General features: G+C 32.8%; 1 protein-coding gene across 2 annotated transcripts; it reads left to right on the top strand.

Annotated features, from left to right (window-relative positions):
* Positions 1-3,403: 3,403 nt before the first annotated feature.
* ACBP4 (acyl-CoA binding protein 4) lies at positions 3,404-12,472 on the top strand. 2 transcript variants are annotated; one of them, XM_022295071.2, is made up of 18 exons: positions 3,404-3,752; positions 4,506-4,576; positions 5,455-5,518; positions 5,602-5,691; positions 6,565-6,759; positions 6,843-6,920; positions 7,287-7,388; positions 7,647-7,713; positions 8,034-8,095; positions 8,489-8,628; positions 8,889-9,015; positions 9,102-9,216; positions 10,126-10,214; positions 10,421-10,504; positions 10,577-10,765; positions 11,173-11,325; positions 11,646-11,705; positions 11,998-12,472. In XM_022295071.2, exons 1-18 carry the CDS (start codon positions 3,588-3,590, stop codon positions 12,169-12,171), a joined length of 2,025 nt encoding a protein of 674 aa, XP_022150763.1. In that variant the 5' UTR covers positions 3,404-3,587; the 3' UTR covers positions 12,172-12,472. The 2 variants fall into 2 exon arrangements, with proteins under 2 accessions (XP_022150763.1, XP_022150762.1); XM_022295070.2 differs by having other exon boundaries at positions 3,405-3,752; positions 11,170-11,325.
* Positions 12,473-14,444: the final 1,972 nt, after the last annotated feature.

The raw sequence follows: 14,444 nt of genomic DNA, 5'->3' as shown, positions 1-14,444 counted from the left end.
GTCTTATACCCTTTAGTCATAATTTGAGTATGATATTTCTAGCTAAATTTTTTTGAAATGTAGTCATTAATTAGTATTAAAAAAAATTTGTTGCATATACATTTTGTGTTAACATTTTAAAAATAGGAATCAAATTCGTAGTACAAGGACTAATGCATACATTTTGAGGGTACGGTAACTAAAAGTATAAAGTATAAAAATCAAAATGAATTAAGAGTAAAACTACAACGGAAATATAGTATTTATACTTATAATTAAATAATTATATTTTACATGTTAGATTATACCTCCGGTATCTCGCATCTAGTCTAGATTAGTCCTTGTAGATTTAAATTGTTGGTTAAATTATAAGTTTTGTTCTAAACCTCTTAAATATGTGTTTAATAAATATTTTAACTTTAGATAAATACTTAATAAACCTTCCTAACTTTCAATATCATATTCATGAGTCCTTCAATTTTAATTTTAAAGATTGTCTTAGATTTATTAGGTACGAAATTAAAAGTTAAATGACATACTAGGTGTTGGTGGTCAAAATCAGACTTGACACACGTGAAAGTACGACAATCGTAATCGCCGGTCATAACAGCCCAATGGGCTTGTCTCCCCTGCTGGCCCATAAAATGGACATTCCACCCCACTATCATAGTATCATGTACGCTAGTTCATTCGAGAACGACCTAAACAGCTCGAGCTCGCAACTAACTTGGGCGTCGAAGTGTTTGTTCTCTGTGGAGCAAGTTCACTTGTAAGCATCTCGACAACCCATCTTCGTTAGCACGTGACTGACCTGTGAGCTTGGTGGAAAACAACATCAACGCTAGACATAGCATTTAAAATTTATAACCTTATTTAACATTTTTTTTTCGTTTTGAGTATCCATTAGGCACAACTTTTAAAGTTTACCGACTAAATTTGTAATTTAATGTTCCAATTTGGTTGGTATGAATTAGTTAAACACTCACAACATTGTAGTTGTCATTACCATGTAAAGTATATGATATGTTTTTTTTTTATTTACATTACAACAAGTTAATGTTTTATGTTTAGTCAGTTGATTGTATATTAGTTTAGGCCAAGTATAAACTAGGGTGGAAATAAAATTATAAGGACCAAACTAAAATTTCAGGCAACACGTAATGAGTAAACTAAAATAAAATATTTCAAACTGTATAGACCAATTTGAACTAAGTTAAAATCCTGGATCCTAAAATTGAAATTTAACATGATTTATATTTAGTTCGTGTGTGTGTATATATATAGTATTACAATTATAGAGGAAGAGACTCCAACATTTGACATGTAAAAAATGGTTGTCTTGACGAGTGGAGGATGGACAAGATATAAACTCAATCAAAGCAAATATATATTTCTAAATTCATGAGGGGTTCTTCAATCTAATAATCACGACGAAGTTCACTTATTGTGTGAATGACCGAAGTGTTGGTAACCTCATTTCAAATCTTTCTTCTTCACATATCATGAAGTTAATTGATTAGTGGTTGTATCTCATTCTTCTATCTCATATTTTTCAAAAGTCGGTTCCATATCACAGATGAGTTCGTCTCTACTCATATTAACAATATTGTTAAGTATTGTGTCAATCGTAATCGTATTCCATCTTAGAGCGCTATGACTTCATCAAATTCCACCAATGATTTGAAAACGGCAAAATTTTTAAAGATTGTCACGACATCATCCACGAAATCTCTCGTTATCGGTCTCATGTACATATTTTTTGATCGTAGTTACGTGCCTTAACTAATTGAGTTAAACTCAAACTAGCGGTCTTACATTTTCATGTAATAGCAACAATGATTAGTATTATACGAACTATAATGTCCATACAAATTATTAAAAAAAAAAAGAATTTCATATAATAATGATTAGAGATTGTAATATGAACTACAATATTCATGCAGATTAAAAAATGCATAAAATAGTATAACTGTTATGGAATCAATAATTTTTTTTTTCATAAATTAAAAAATACAGTATAATACATTATTTTTTGTTTTATTTCAATAAAACAATGTAAAAATAAAATATTTTATTATATTCCAAATCAATAATTTCGACAAATATTATTTTACAAAATAGCATAGGTAATATTTTGGCACGTTAAAATACCAGAAGTTTATATAACAAAATAAATCATCTATATTTTGTTTAGTTTAGCCAAATTTTATTTGTCTACGTTTATATCTAAAATTTTATATTTAATTTAGATAAGTATTAAAAAGATCGATGCATTTTAAAACTTAAGCACCGTTTAAGAATGTTGTTGTTTTATGTTTTAGGTTTCTCTGGTTTATAATTTTCTAGTAATTATAAACAGAAACATGTTTAGTAACTTCTGTTCATTATTTCTTAATATATATATAAATAAATAGGAACAAAATATATTTTTAATAATTTTTTAGTGGGATAAGAATCTTCGATCACTTGGTTGGGAATATATGCCTCAACCCATGTTGACTTGCCAAAGCGAGTATAATTGTAAGCTTGGATGCCTCATCTCAACATGTGTAAAAAAAAAATTCAAGTTGACTTATTTTTTTTAAATTAAAATAAAATTTAGTAAATATAATATGGAGAGATATACATTTATTTGAAGAATATAATTAATTGAAGAACATATGATTTACTATATAAATTTATTTGATATAAATGTCTAAACTATTAACTTGAAAAAAAAAAACAAAAATTCAAAATACTTTTAATTTATTTAAGAAAATATAAAAAGGAATAAGCATTTTGCTAAGCGAGGGGAAAAATCAAATTATAGGTGCATGTCCGCCAACATACAGAAAAATTAGTTGATCAATAATATATGATATATATATTATTTAATATGAAGTTAACAATGGATAGGTAAATAATAAGAGATAATAGGATGAACCAAACTACTTTTTATGATTTAGTTAATTTTTTGAAAACATTTATAAGAAACTAGAAATGAGTAATGTGATGAGATATAAACATTTATATTTCTCATAAAATAAAAAACGGGAACACGAAATAGGAAACGATAACGTTACAAAAACGTCCCTAAATAAATTAAATTAAATTCAAATAATTAAATTAATACAATTGAGTAAAGCTACATATTTTAATCAAAATATCAAACATTCAAATCTCCATTACAGATTTAAATTCAAAATTAAGTTTAAAAATAATTTTACATTAAAATTAAAATAAAAGAGGTACACTTAAAACACTTCAACTTTGCAACAATAATTTTATAAAAATAACAATTAGGGGCGACGGTGAAAAAAAAAATCCTTTTAATTTCCATATATGTTTTTTCATTATACTAAAGAAAAATGGAAATTGTTTCAATCTTTTTCGGTAATTACAAAAAAACCATGCGCAAACTCTCGTGATTGAAAAGGAACAGATCCAGTCCAGAGTTTTAACAAAGAAGAAAGCAAAAAAGAAAACCAGTTTAAATCAGATCTAAGACTATAAAACAAGAACGACGATAAATTTTTTGGTACCAAACGGGCTCCAGTTCCATCTCTTCCGTCAGTTGAATTCTTGTTTGTTCTTCCAATTCGTAGACTCGCAGAGAAGAGGAAGAAGAGATGGCTGCGATGGCGAGGGCGAGCTCCGGGCTGCAATATCCCGACCGGTTCTATGCCGCAGCCTCTTATGCTGGTTTTGATGGATCGCCGAAGTCGTCTTCCAAGGCCGTGAGGTCCAAGTTCTCCGATGAGGCCGCCCTGCTGCTGTATGGCTTGTATCAGCAGGTACGACCCACGTGTTCTAACTCTGCGGTGCTCGTTCCTCTGCCGTTTTCTTCTACAGTTTTGTTGAGGTTCGAGATTGGTGCATGTTTGGGGTGGTTTTGGCTGCATTTTGTGTTTGATTTGTGCGGAGACCGTTTGAATTTGTTCAATGGCGGTGGCATGCTCGTGCTGGTTGATGGACTTGGTTGTCTAGCGATGGTGTTATTGGTTTCGAGCGTGTTTGATTTAGTATTTTGTTCGAATTGCCATGTCCATTCCATCTACGAAATTTTCGAGGTTTAAGTGCGATTCGCTTGTCTTGTTATAGGTGGAATCTTTAGCATTATTGGCGAAATGCGAGCTTGCGGATTTACTGAATTACGGAGTTACTTTGTAATTTTAGATTGCCAATTTTCAAGTTATGGAATATAGAGTCTCGAGTCCATACTTTCCTTTGTTAACTTGGGAACAAGTTGGGCGGATCTGACTCTACGATTTAAATTTATGTAACGGGGAGATTGATTAGTGAGATGCTTGTTGCTTGGAGGAAATAGATCGGGTTTAAAGCTTACTTAATTCTCAAACAATAAGGAATGCTAAATGTATGTCGTGATTAGATTGTCTTATTGAATAGGCTATCATTAACAAGGAATGGGTTTATTGCCTGTATATTCACAACCCCTTTGAGTTTAAGCTTTATTTGGAAGAATCCTGAGTTATGGTAAGGACCATTTTGCTATTTAACCACCCAAATCTTTACTATTCTTATTACAGGCTACAGTAGGGCGCTGTAATGTACCTGAACCCAGTAGTTGGCATGCAATTGAGAAAAGCAAATGGAAGAGGTTCGTGAGCTTATATTGCTTGTCGTGCCGTTATAAATGCCTTAGTATCTAAATCAACATGCAAAAACGACATACTGATTATATGAGGTTTAGAATCTTGCTAATCATTACCTACCCTATCATCTTGGTGCTTGCAAAAAAAGTTGGTCATTACTTGTTACATTTCTGATATCTTCTTGTAGAAAATGTCTACAAGTTTTTTTAAATTAAGTTGTATTGTGGCTCTGGCTTACAGGAGGAAGTAATGTGTGGAGAAGGTTAGTTATGGTATTCGACCAATGCTACTGATTAATGAGTAGTTGCTACTTGCTACGCTCATTTCTGTGTGAGGGTCTTTAACTTTTTTAAAGACAGAACGAAATACTGTTTCTACAATACTGAGGTCAATATGTGTCAGTTATGCTGTAATTCTATTAATGCCAATGCCAGTATATTCCGTGATCAATCACCATTCTTTTGTCAAAATATTGGCTGCTTTTGGCATCAATTAGTTTGATGCTTTTAAGCATAATTTCTTTCAAAATATTATTGTTCAATCTTATTATCGTTAGCTAGTAATTAGTAGTAAATTGCTGCATTGTATATCTATGTTATGGTTTGGTGGTGTTGTATTTGAAGGCAGTCATTGACAACCAGATAGTGGTTTACTTTCTTCGAAGATGGGTTTCGTTACGCTGTATTCGTAACCTCTTTTCACATCTTCAGTTAGTGATTGCTTTTGTGTCAACAGTTAACTAACCATTCTTTAGGCAATTGGATAGACAGTGTGATTAGGCTGCACAGGAGTTTATAATATGCTTTACTACTCACTTTTTTTAATATGAGTTTTCTTCCATCATTTTGAGCATTTCTGAGGAACTTATTTGGGGATTCTGCAGCTGGAATGGGCTTGGGAACATGCCTCCTGTCGAAGCTATGCGCCTTTTTGTGAAAATATTAGAGGTATGTGTGAATCTGACACGAGGAATCCATGTTTGTTGTTGCAATCTCATTTCAATTAATTAATGTTTGTTTGCTCGTGGTAGGAAGAAGAGCCAGGTTGGTATTCAAGAGTATCGAACTTTGTCTCAGAGCCAGAGCCAGAGCCACAACCAGTTTTAGACGTGCAAATTAATGTGAGCTCATGGAATCTACTATGAATCTTATTACCATTTAAATTGTTTGATTTTGATATTTTAGGGTAACATAGAAGATATATTTGTATATTGTTCTAATGTAATACTAAAAAGGTCTTGAAGAGGGAAACATTTAATTTTATCCTTTGCCCCAGTTTTCATGTTTAATTTTAACCCTTACCAATTTAGTAAATTTTACAATTATTTTACTATTGTTCTAGAGCTAATATGTTTTCACTTTTTTAAAATTATTGTTTTTCTTAACGAACATAACTTAAATGTTCAGACTAGCTTTCTAAATTTTCAAGTTTTTCCAAATTTGATAAATGCTTGAAATAGTTTAAATAGTAAGTCAAAAATGATCATTTAAAAACTCTTTAAATTTTCTACCTTTTTAGTAGATATACTCATTAGAAGTTTTATTGGTCTCTAATAATGATATAGTAGATATAATTTAATTGATAGAGTCATGAGTAGCGGAGAGCATCAATGACTGTTTATAAAGCTGATTTAAAATTTGAAACTAGCCTTTCATAATAAAGCAAGTAATCAAAGTTATTATTAGAATTTTTTTACTTCTCAAAATTGTTACTAAAAATGTCCATTCAGCTTGTAACAAAAAAGAGAGAAAGAAAAAAAGAAGTTAAAATAAAAAGAGCCAACATGAGGATAGCTGTTAAGGCATCTACTCCTCTTAAAATGGAGGCTCAAATCCCCACCCACATTTGTTGTACTAAAAAAAAAAGTTAAAATATAAAGAACTTAATATTGAATTCAAACTTGAAGTATAGTTAATATGGCCTTAATTTCATATTACCACCTTTTCTCACTGGTTTTCTAGATACCTAAACTTATAGCTATGTTTGTTTTTAGCATGATTCAAAACCTGAGCCGATCATTGAGAATGGGAATTCAGTTCCTGAGACCAAGACTATATCAACAGAAAATGGAAACCTGCTTGAAACTCAAGATAAGGATGTTCTTGTGGAAGGTTTTGGCTTAATTGTTGTCTACGATCAGTGGATTTCACCCCCAGTATCTGGTCTGCGCCCAAAAGCACGATATGAGGTTTTGGCTTTTCTTCCTTAGCTCATTAAAAATACGATCTTCTACCACGTCATTCTCTAAATAAATGGTTTTGACATTTTTAGCACGGAGCAGCAGTTATTCAGGACAAGATGTATATTTTTGGAGGAAACCACAATGGTCGTTATCTTAGTGATCTCCATGTAAGTAAAATGTTTTACATTCCTTCACTGTATTCATGCAATTTCCCATTTCATTCTGGTTTGGGTCATTCTTTAACTCCAGCCTCTGAATGTTTTTTTCTTTTCAAAATTGAAATATGTTTTTCAGAAGTTTTAATTCTAAGATCCCTTTATCTTCATTGGGTGGTGGAATATCTGCTCTGTCTTCTGTCTACAGCCAATGGCGAAATTGATTCTTTTCTTGTCCAATGAAAAAATAAAACAGAAAGTCCCAGGCAATCTAAGTGATGCTGATAAGTTTATGTTCTGACGTGCACCCCTTTTTGTGACTGAAGTTGTTGATTTCTTTATGTAGGTCTCTTTTTTAACTCTTGCACTCACATGTAGGTTTTGGATCTGAGAAGCTGGGGTTGGACAAAAGTTGAGGCGAAGACCCAGTCTCCTGAATCACCTCCTGAAAAGCTAACCCCCTGTGCTGGTCATTCATTGGTTAGTACAAATTTTTTATTTATTTTTATTTTTTACAGAAGTTTTCTTGTAGATATGGTCATATTGTTCTTCCAGTTAATGTCTTAGTGTGCTTATCTCTGCCGTATTCATACTACAAATGTTATAATAATTATTGGAAATACAGTATTTTTTTTTACTTCATATAAAAAAGTATACATATATATCTTTTTTACTTGATATTGATATTGCTACAATGTCAGATTTCTGCAGTTAGTAATCTACCTTGTTTGACTGTAGATAACATGGGAGAACAAGCTTCTGTCAATAGCTGGTCATACAAAGGATCCTTCTGAAGCTATTCAGGGTACAAATTTAATGCTGTTGTCATGTTATTTACTTAAGTTTGGTGGATAGATTACTGGAAGGTACCTTCAAGATTGTGTAAGTTATTCACTGTTTAATTATATATTTAACTTTCTCAAAATAAAAAATAAAATTGTTTCTTTAACATTTTCTTCTACAAGGGAAGTCCGGAGGAAGAACTCACAAAAATATTTTTATTTTCTCCCATGTATTAGAGATGATCTTCATCCTTATGGGAAAGCTATAAATACTGTCCTCTTAAGAGAGATTGTTTCTCCCCTCCTCTAATTGCATCAGTTCTCTTCCCTTTTCTCATTACAGTTAGAGTCTTTGATGTACAAAGCTCCACTTGGTCTACCTTGAAGACTTACGGGAAACCACCGGTATAGTCCCAATGATCTTATTTTTAAAATAATAATTGAAAAATAAATTACACTGAAGAACTGAATGTATACTTGTTCCCGTTGATGTAGAACTTATATCTATGCACATATTTATGCTGCTTTTCATCCTTTCTTTCAAGGTGTCAAAATTCAAAAATCAACTTTTGGCTTTTGTTATTTTCTCGTGATGGTGCAATATTGATGGCCTATTGTCATCAGTGATTTTAGTTCAGCATTTCGTTCGAGAAAAAATTATACATGTTGAATTAGGAAACGGATTTAGGTTGCAATTTCAATATTTTTTTAGTAATTTACTGAAATCACTTTGACATGGGGTGCCCTTTTACAGCTGTTACATGTGTTTCCAATTGATCTGGGCTTTGTAAATTGTAGGTTTCCCGAGGTGGTCAGTCAGTGACTCTTGTTGGGACAAGCTTGGTGATATTTGGTGGGCAAGATGCAAAAAGAACTCTTCTGAATGACTTGCACATTCTTGATCTGGAAACTATGACCTGGGATGAAATTGATGCAGTGTAAGAAAATATAAAATATTCCAGCGTACCTTTTTCTCCCACGGAGCTGTACTTTTATTTTAAGTTCTCTTTTCTCGTTGGGTGGGAACAGGGAATAATTTTTTATTGATTTTATTGATTCTTCTTTTGTACCCTGAAAACTAACTTGCGTGACTTGAAGAATACGGAGGATTTTTGGTCTCTTTTGAATTTTTATTAGCTCCAACAGATTGAAAGTATTCCATGATATCTTTGGCTGACAAGTGATAACAATACTGCAGTGGGGCTCCTCCCTCTCCAAGGTCTGATCATGCTGCTGCAGTACATGCTGAGCGTTATCTTCTCATATTTGGTGGGGGTTCACATGCTACTTGCTTCAATGATCTGCATGTCCTTGATCTGCAAGCTGTGAGATTATTGATTTATACTGTTATTTATGGATGGTATACGATGAATAGTATATGTATCAAATAAATGGGTTGCTGGTTGTATAGATGGAATGGTCAAGACCTACTCAGCAAGGCGAGATACCAACTCCACGAGCTGGACATGCAGGTGTTACAGTTGGAGAGAATTGGTTCATTGTTGGTGGTGGTGACAACAAGAGTGGTATAGTCTTCTTTTTGGCATTTAACAGTTTTCAACAATCATCCTTGCTTTTTTGCACATCGTGGACCAACCCTCATAATATCCTCGCATTAACAATATCAAAGCAATAATGGCTAACCAAAAAAAAAAGTGGATTGACTAAATGATTATTTTCTTCTTCTTTGGATGTTACAAATTATAAGATTAACAAGACCTCAAAAATTTGAATAAGGCAGGGGATATTAGTTTTTCAAGTAAATAGTCTACTGGGCTTATAATTAGTTCTTTTTAATTTGTTTGGACATGTGATCAGTAAGAGATTTGAACTTTTAACCCCTAAGGACATTCATCAGAATATCTGTCCGTTGGATGGACAAGCTCTTCAAATACATGGTGTAAGCGGTAGTTTTTTACCTCCTAATTGTTGACGATGCAAAGAGTACAAGATTTGCCGTCGTTATTGTAGTGTAGATGAAAAGTAATCGCTGCTGGGTTCTTTTATTAGTGTTTTCAAGAAAATAAGTGTACGTGAAAGTCATGGTGATGCATCTCACTAGTTAGTCATCTAGTGAGACAAGGGGAAAACTAAAGGTAGAAGGAAGGGGAGTAACTCTTTTATAATTGAAGCCATAAAAATGCTTTGAAGTGAATTATTCAAGGATCAAATATATGCTTTCCTTTCTGTGAGTTCACCTCTTTTCCCTTGCAATAACACTCCAAAGGATTTCCAAGGCAAACCCTTTTGAGGCGCTTCTTTGAGATATGTTCCCACCTTCCCTTCTACTGCCGTGAAATCAAATTTCTTTTTAGTAGGTTACTACAGTATTGAAGATTGCAAGTCATCCATGATGTTGAGTAAAGTTTTGGACTTATCATAAAAATTCACCATATGCTCCACTAACACATTAACTAAATATCGATCTCGTGCAGGGGTCTCGGAAACTGTTGTGCTGAATATGTCAACACTTGTTTGGTCTGTGGTAACATCTGTTCAAGGGCGTGTTCCCATCGCTAGCGAGGTGAAAATTATTCTAATCTATTGACTGTGTGCTTCGCTATCTCATTAACTAAGGATGTGTCTTAAGCTTTTTGCTTGAACCACGTAAAATAGTAAAGGTCCCATATTCTTTTTTCCTTGGAGAATGTCAATCTTTTTTCTCACTGTGAATACTGATATACTTTTCACTGTCACCATTGAAGTTAGTTATTAAATGCCATCTTACAGGGCCTTAGTTTGGTTGTAAGCTCCTGTGGGGGTGAAGATATTATCGTGTCATTTGGAGGATACAATGGACGTTATACCAATGAGGTGAATGGTGATTTCTTGTGTTGGCTTGTCTGCTGGCTTCTCCCTCCAACTCACCCGGAATCTTGCTTTTAGGTTAATGTTCTTAAACCAAGCCACAAATCAACCTTGCAATCGAAGATGATCGAGACTCCGGTACCTGACAGTGTATCAGCTGTGCATAATATAACAAATCCCACCAGGGATGTGGAATCTGAGTTTGAAGGAGCGCAAGAAGGAAAGATTAGGGAAATTGTCATGGACAACATAGAGTCAGAGCATTTGGTACGTGCCGCATGATGTTTGCAGCTTTTGGTTTCTCATCTTTTAAGATTTTGTGCTGTGAGTACTGATCTGTCATATTGTAACACTCAAAATTTTCGTCGAATCTGAATATAAAGAGGCTATTCCATTTTACACTTCGTTAACTGTTCACAGTGAGCTGACTTTTAGGAAATTGCGAAATAATCGAGCAGAAGAAGTTATCTATATATATATAATGTATGGATATATAGTGGAAAAGGAGTGAAAGGGGAACTTCCATTTGTCTTCAGAAAACACTATAATCTTGACTTGTTTTTCTCGGTTTCACCCCATGATTATATGCCCTTCCTATTACTTGAATTAAAAATATATAATTTTTATTGTTTAGCGTGTAAAAAATTACTAATGCTTTAAACTTCACACAGAAGAATAAAAGCGAGCAAACGAAAGAACATCTTGTAGCAACATTGAAGGCAGAGAAGGAAGAACTGGAATCATCTCTCAGCAAGGAGAAGATACACTCTTTACAACTAAAGCAAGAGTTAGCTGATGCCGAGAACCGAAGTACTGAGCTGTACAAGGTAATCGCTATACCCAAAACTGATTCAACCAACTAGCAAAGTATGTATGTCGGGGTAGCTCCTTAGAACTCAAGGTTGATAAATCCTGTTCAAGTAAGGTCGTGTATATCGGAATAGCTCCTTGTAACTCATGTCGATCGATGTTCATTGCTTTGGAAAGGCAATCATTCATCTCGTAACTCAGGAGGGATGGTAGCATTGAAAGGAACTTCCCCATGTAGAATACGGAATTTATATTGCACAATATTTCATAAAAATTTCCATTCCACAACTCCTATTGTGAAGACACTGAATGCTTGACTTCCATGGTTTTTCTACAGGAGCTGCAATCTGTACGTTCGCAACTTGCGGCTGAGCAGTCGAGATGTTTCAAACTTGAGGTGCGTATTCCCTAGTCCCCCTCATTGTCTGCTGTTGCTGGATGCAAGTCAAAATTGAGAAAACCGCTAAATTTCATTGAATCAAGTCGGTTCAGTCAGATTGAGCATCGTGGGTTGAGTTTCATATCAAAAAATATAAATTTAAAATTAGTCAGTTGGTTCATTTTTTACAAAATTGTTTAACCAACCTGCTAATTTCCTTGGTCCAAGATAATACTCAGGCAGTCATGTTGCTTCCTCTTACAAGTCCATAAATATCTTGGTTATCTGCTCATCTTTCAACGATAATCAGGTCGATGTTGCGGAGTTACGACAGAAACTCCAAACGATGGACACGTTACAGAAGGAACTCGACCTTCTACAGCGACAAAAGGCGGCATCTGAGGAGGCCTTGAAGGAAAAACAGAAGCAGAACTCAGGTGGTGTGTGGGGATGGTTGGCTGGTTCCCCTCCAGAAGATGCCTAATTTCTCAACCCTTTCATTTGGTTAGTTACCATTAGCTTACAATTGTTACATTTTTCCTTCAATTTTATTTGGTCCCCTCCCCCCATCACATAGTAATTTTTCTGCAACTGATAATAAAACTGTCAGTTTTTTTTTTTTTTTTGTTCTTCCATTAGGGAACCCAAATGAATGTGTTATAACTTCTGAGATCTCAGTGCTGTGTATTTCTTTTATTGCCAAATTTTCAAAGGTTTTGTATTAGAAGTGAATATGATATATAGCTATAATGATAATGAAATCATACACACATTTTCATTGTTTATTCTCTTTTGAATAAGTTCAGTACTCCTTCACAAATGTAATTTCATGTGGAAGTTTATGTTGTTACATAACACATGGTTGATGATAAATTCATCTCAAATTGAGATTACAAAAAGGCTTCCCAATTCGTAGTCTTGCTTTTATTTTTGGAATTGTTGTAAAGAATATTTGGAAAAAGATAAATTTATGCTTCTAAGCTAATGAGTGCGTTTGTTAGAACTCTAAACTTTCATAAGTGAATTAATTTACGCTCTTTGTTGTAGTTTCTACTTGAAAATCATTAATAAATAGTTCGTTCTCACAAGTGTGTAGACTTCTTTAAATGTAATATTAACAAATTATTAAATCAAGGGGATTGTAACGGTTTTCAGCAAGTGAAAAATAGAGGAATACGAGAATATGGAAAATCGACCATATTAATAGAAATTACTACCAACCATTCTATTCTACCATTCTTTCTCTAATATTTGGTTAATGTTGTAATTAAAGAATTCTACACATGATTAATTGATACAATTTTTAGTTTGAGGTTTTAATTGATTGGACCTATGGCTAGTTTAGGATACAAATTTATTTTTTCCCAATAATCTTTTGTTACTTGTAAAATAAATGTTATTATATATTTAAAATTCATTTTTACAAGTATATAATTTTAAACAAGATTATAAAAAAGAAAGGTCCAATAGAAGTATGGCAACTAAAGTTTATTCTTATTTACGATTTTGTTTTTAAAATTTAAAAAGATATATTTACGATTTAAACATTTATTTATAATTTTGTTTGCTTTGATCTCATGAGATCCTTCGTTTTCTTTATTTAATATATTTATCTTTGCAAAAAAAGATATATAAAAGTGAAATGCATCGATTAAATTTTGTAGTTTAAAATACATAAAATTTATATTGATTTTAGTAAATTTGCATTATAATATCGGATGCAATTGAAAAACATATTTTCGTAAAATTTTTATTATATATCATGCACCCAACCAAAGTATTTCTTTAGGGGGCAAAATATTATAAATGTTTAAATTACTTTGTAAAATATAAAAGAACTAAAATTAATTATAAAATAATAATAACATATTTCCATGGTATGTTTATAGTTACTAAGATATGAAGCTTTTAGTAGGTTACAGTATTATAATCTCGACCAAAATATTAGAAGATTGAATCCCAACTCGTATTGTTAAAATGACAAAATATTAAGGTCTCTTCTACTAGGATGATGATTATAATGATAGTATTGATTCACATATGTGTGTCATTTATGTGAACTTCCGATTAGTTGAGTTGACGACTTAAAAATAGGACCTTACATTGGTGTGGTGTTTGGTCATGCGTATACTTTGAAGTTTGAGTTACAACTTAATTCGAAGTCCATACTTGCGGTCGGTTGATTTTTCATTGATGGTTATTTGTAACACTCCACCCTTAGGATTCAAAATTCGAATTCAGCACTTAATTGCCCAAAAATTATCCAGCACCTCATGCAACTAGATTGCACCACCGTATTTATCTAAGCATTAGATATCTAATTCACAATATTCACATCTCCAAGTTGTACTCCAACTAGACTCTTGCTTTGTGGGTAGATGAGTTTATACCAGCCCTTCGTAATTCTCGATTCGAGCTTGGCTCAAGACACGTATTCCTTGATGAGAGGGCCATATAGCACGTCGAGTGTTACCCCTAACATAGACGTTATAAAAAGTATATATGAACTTGAATTTATTGCCACGCCTCAGTAAAACTGATGTATTTTTTTTTAAATGTTGCCCCCGTGGCTTAATTTAATGAAACCTTTTATTTTTCAAAAAAAAAAAAAAATTAATGTATTTTTCCCCCATTTATTTAAAATATTTTCCTAACAAGGTTTTAAAATTACAATATCAAATACCTAAAAAACCAATTTTATTTTTATTTTTATTATCATTGCAGCATATATTTTTTTTCAATATCGTTATATAAGTA

The sequence above is a fragment of the Momordica charantia genome (genome assembly GCF_013281855.1).
Source record: "Momordica charantia cultivar OHB3-1 chromosome 8 unlocalized genomic scaffold, Mcharantia_2.0 BLBB01000008.1, whole genome shotgun sequence".
Lineage (NCBI taxonomy): Eukaryota > Viridiplantae > Streptophyta > Magnoliopsida > Cucurbitales > Cucurbitaceae > Momordica > Momordica charantia.
Note: the sequence above shows the minus strand (reverse complement) of the source record. Positions and strands in the feature narration are given on the sequence as shown.

Excerpts from the sequence above, each read along its gene's own strand:
- ACBP4 (XM_022295070.2), top strand. The coding sequence starts at position 3,588 with ATGGCTGCGATGGCGAGGGCGAGCTCCGGGCTGCAATATCCCGACCGG. Across the intron at positions 7,389-7,646 it reads CCTGTGCTGGTCATTCATTG|ATAACATGGGAGAACAAGCT; the intron begins GTTAGTACAAAT and ends GTTTGACTGTAG. Across the intron at positions 10,215-10,420 it reads GTGTTCCCATCGCTAGCGAG|GGCCTTAGTTTGGTTGTAAG; the intron begins GTGAAAATTATT and ends GCCATCTTACAG.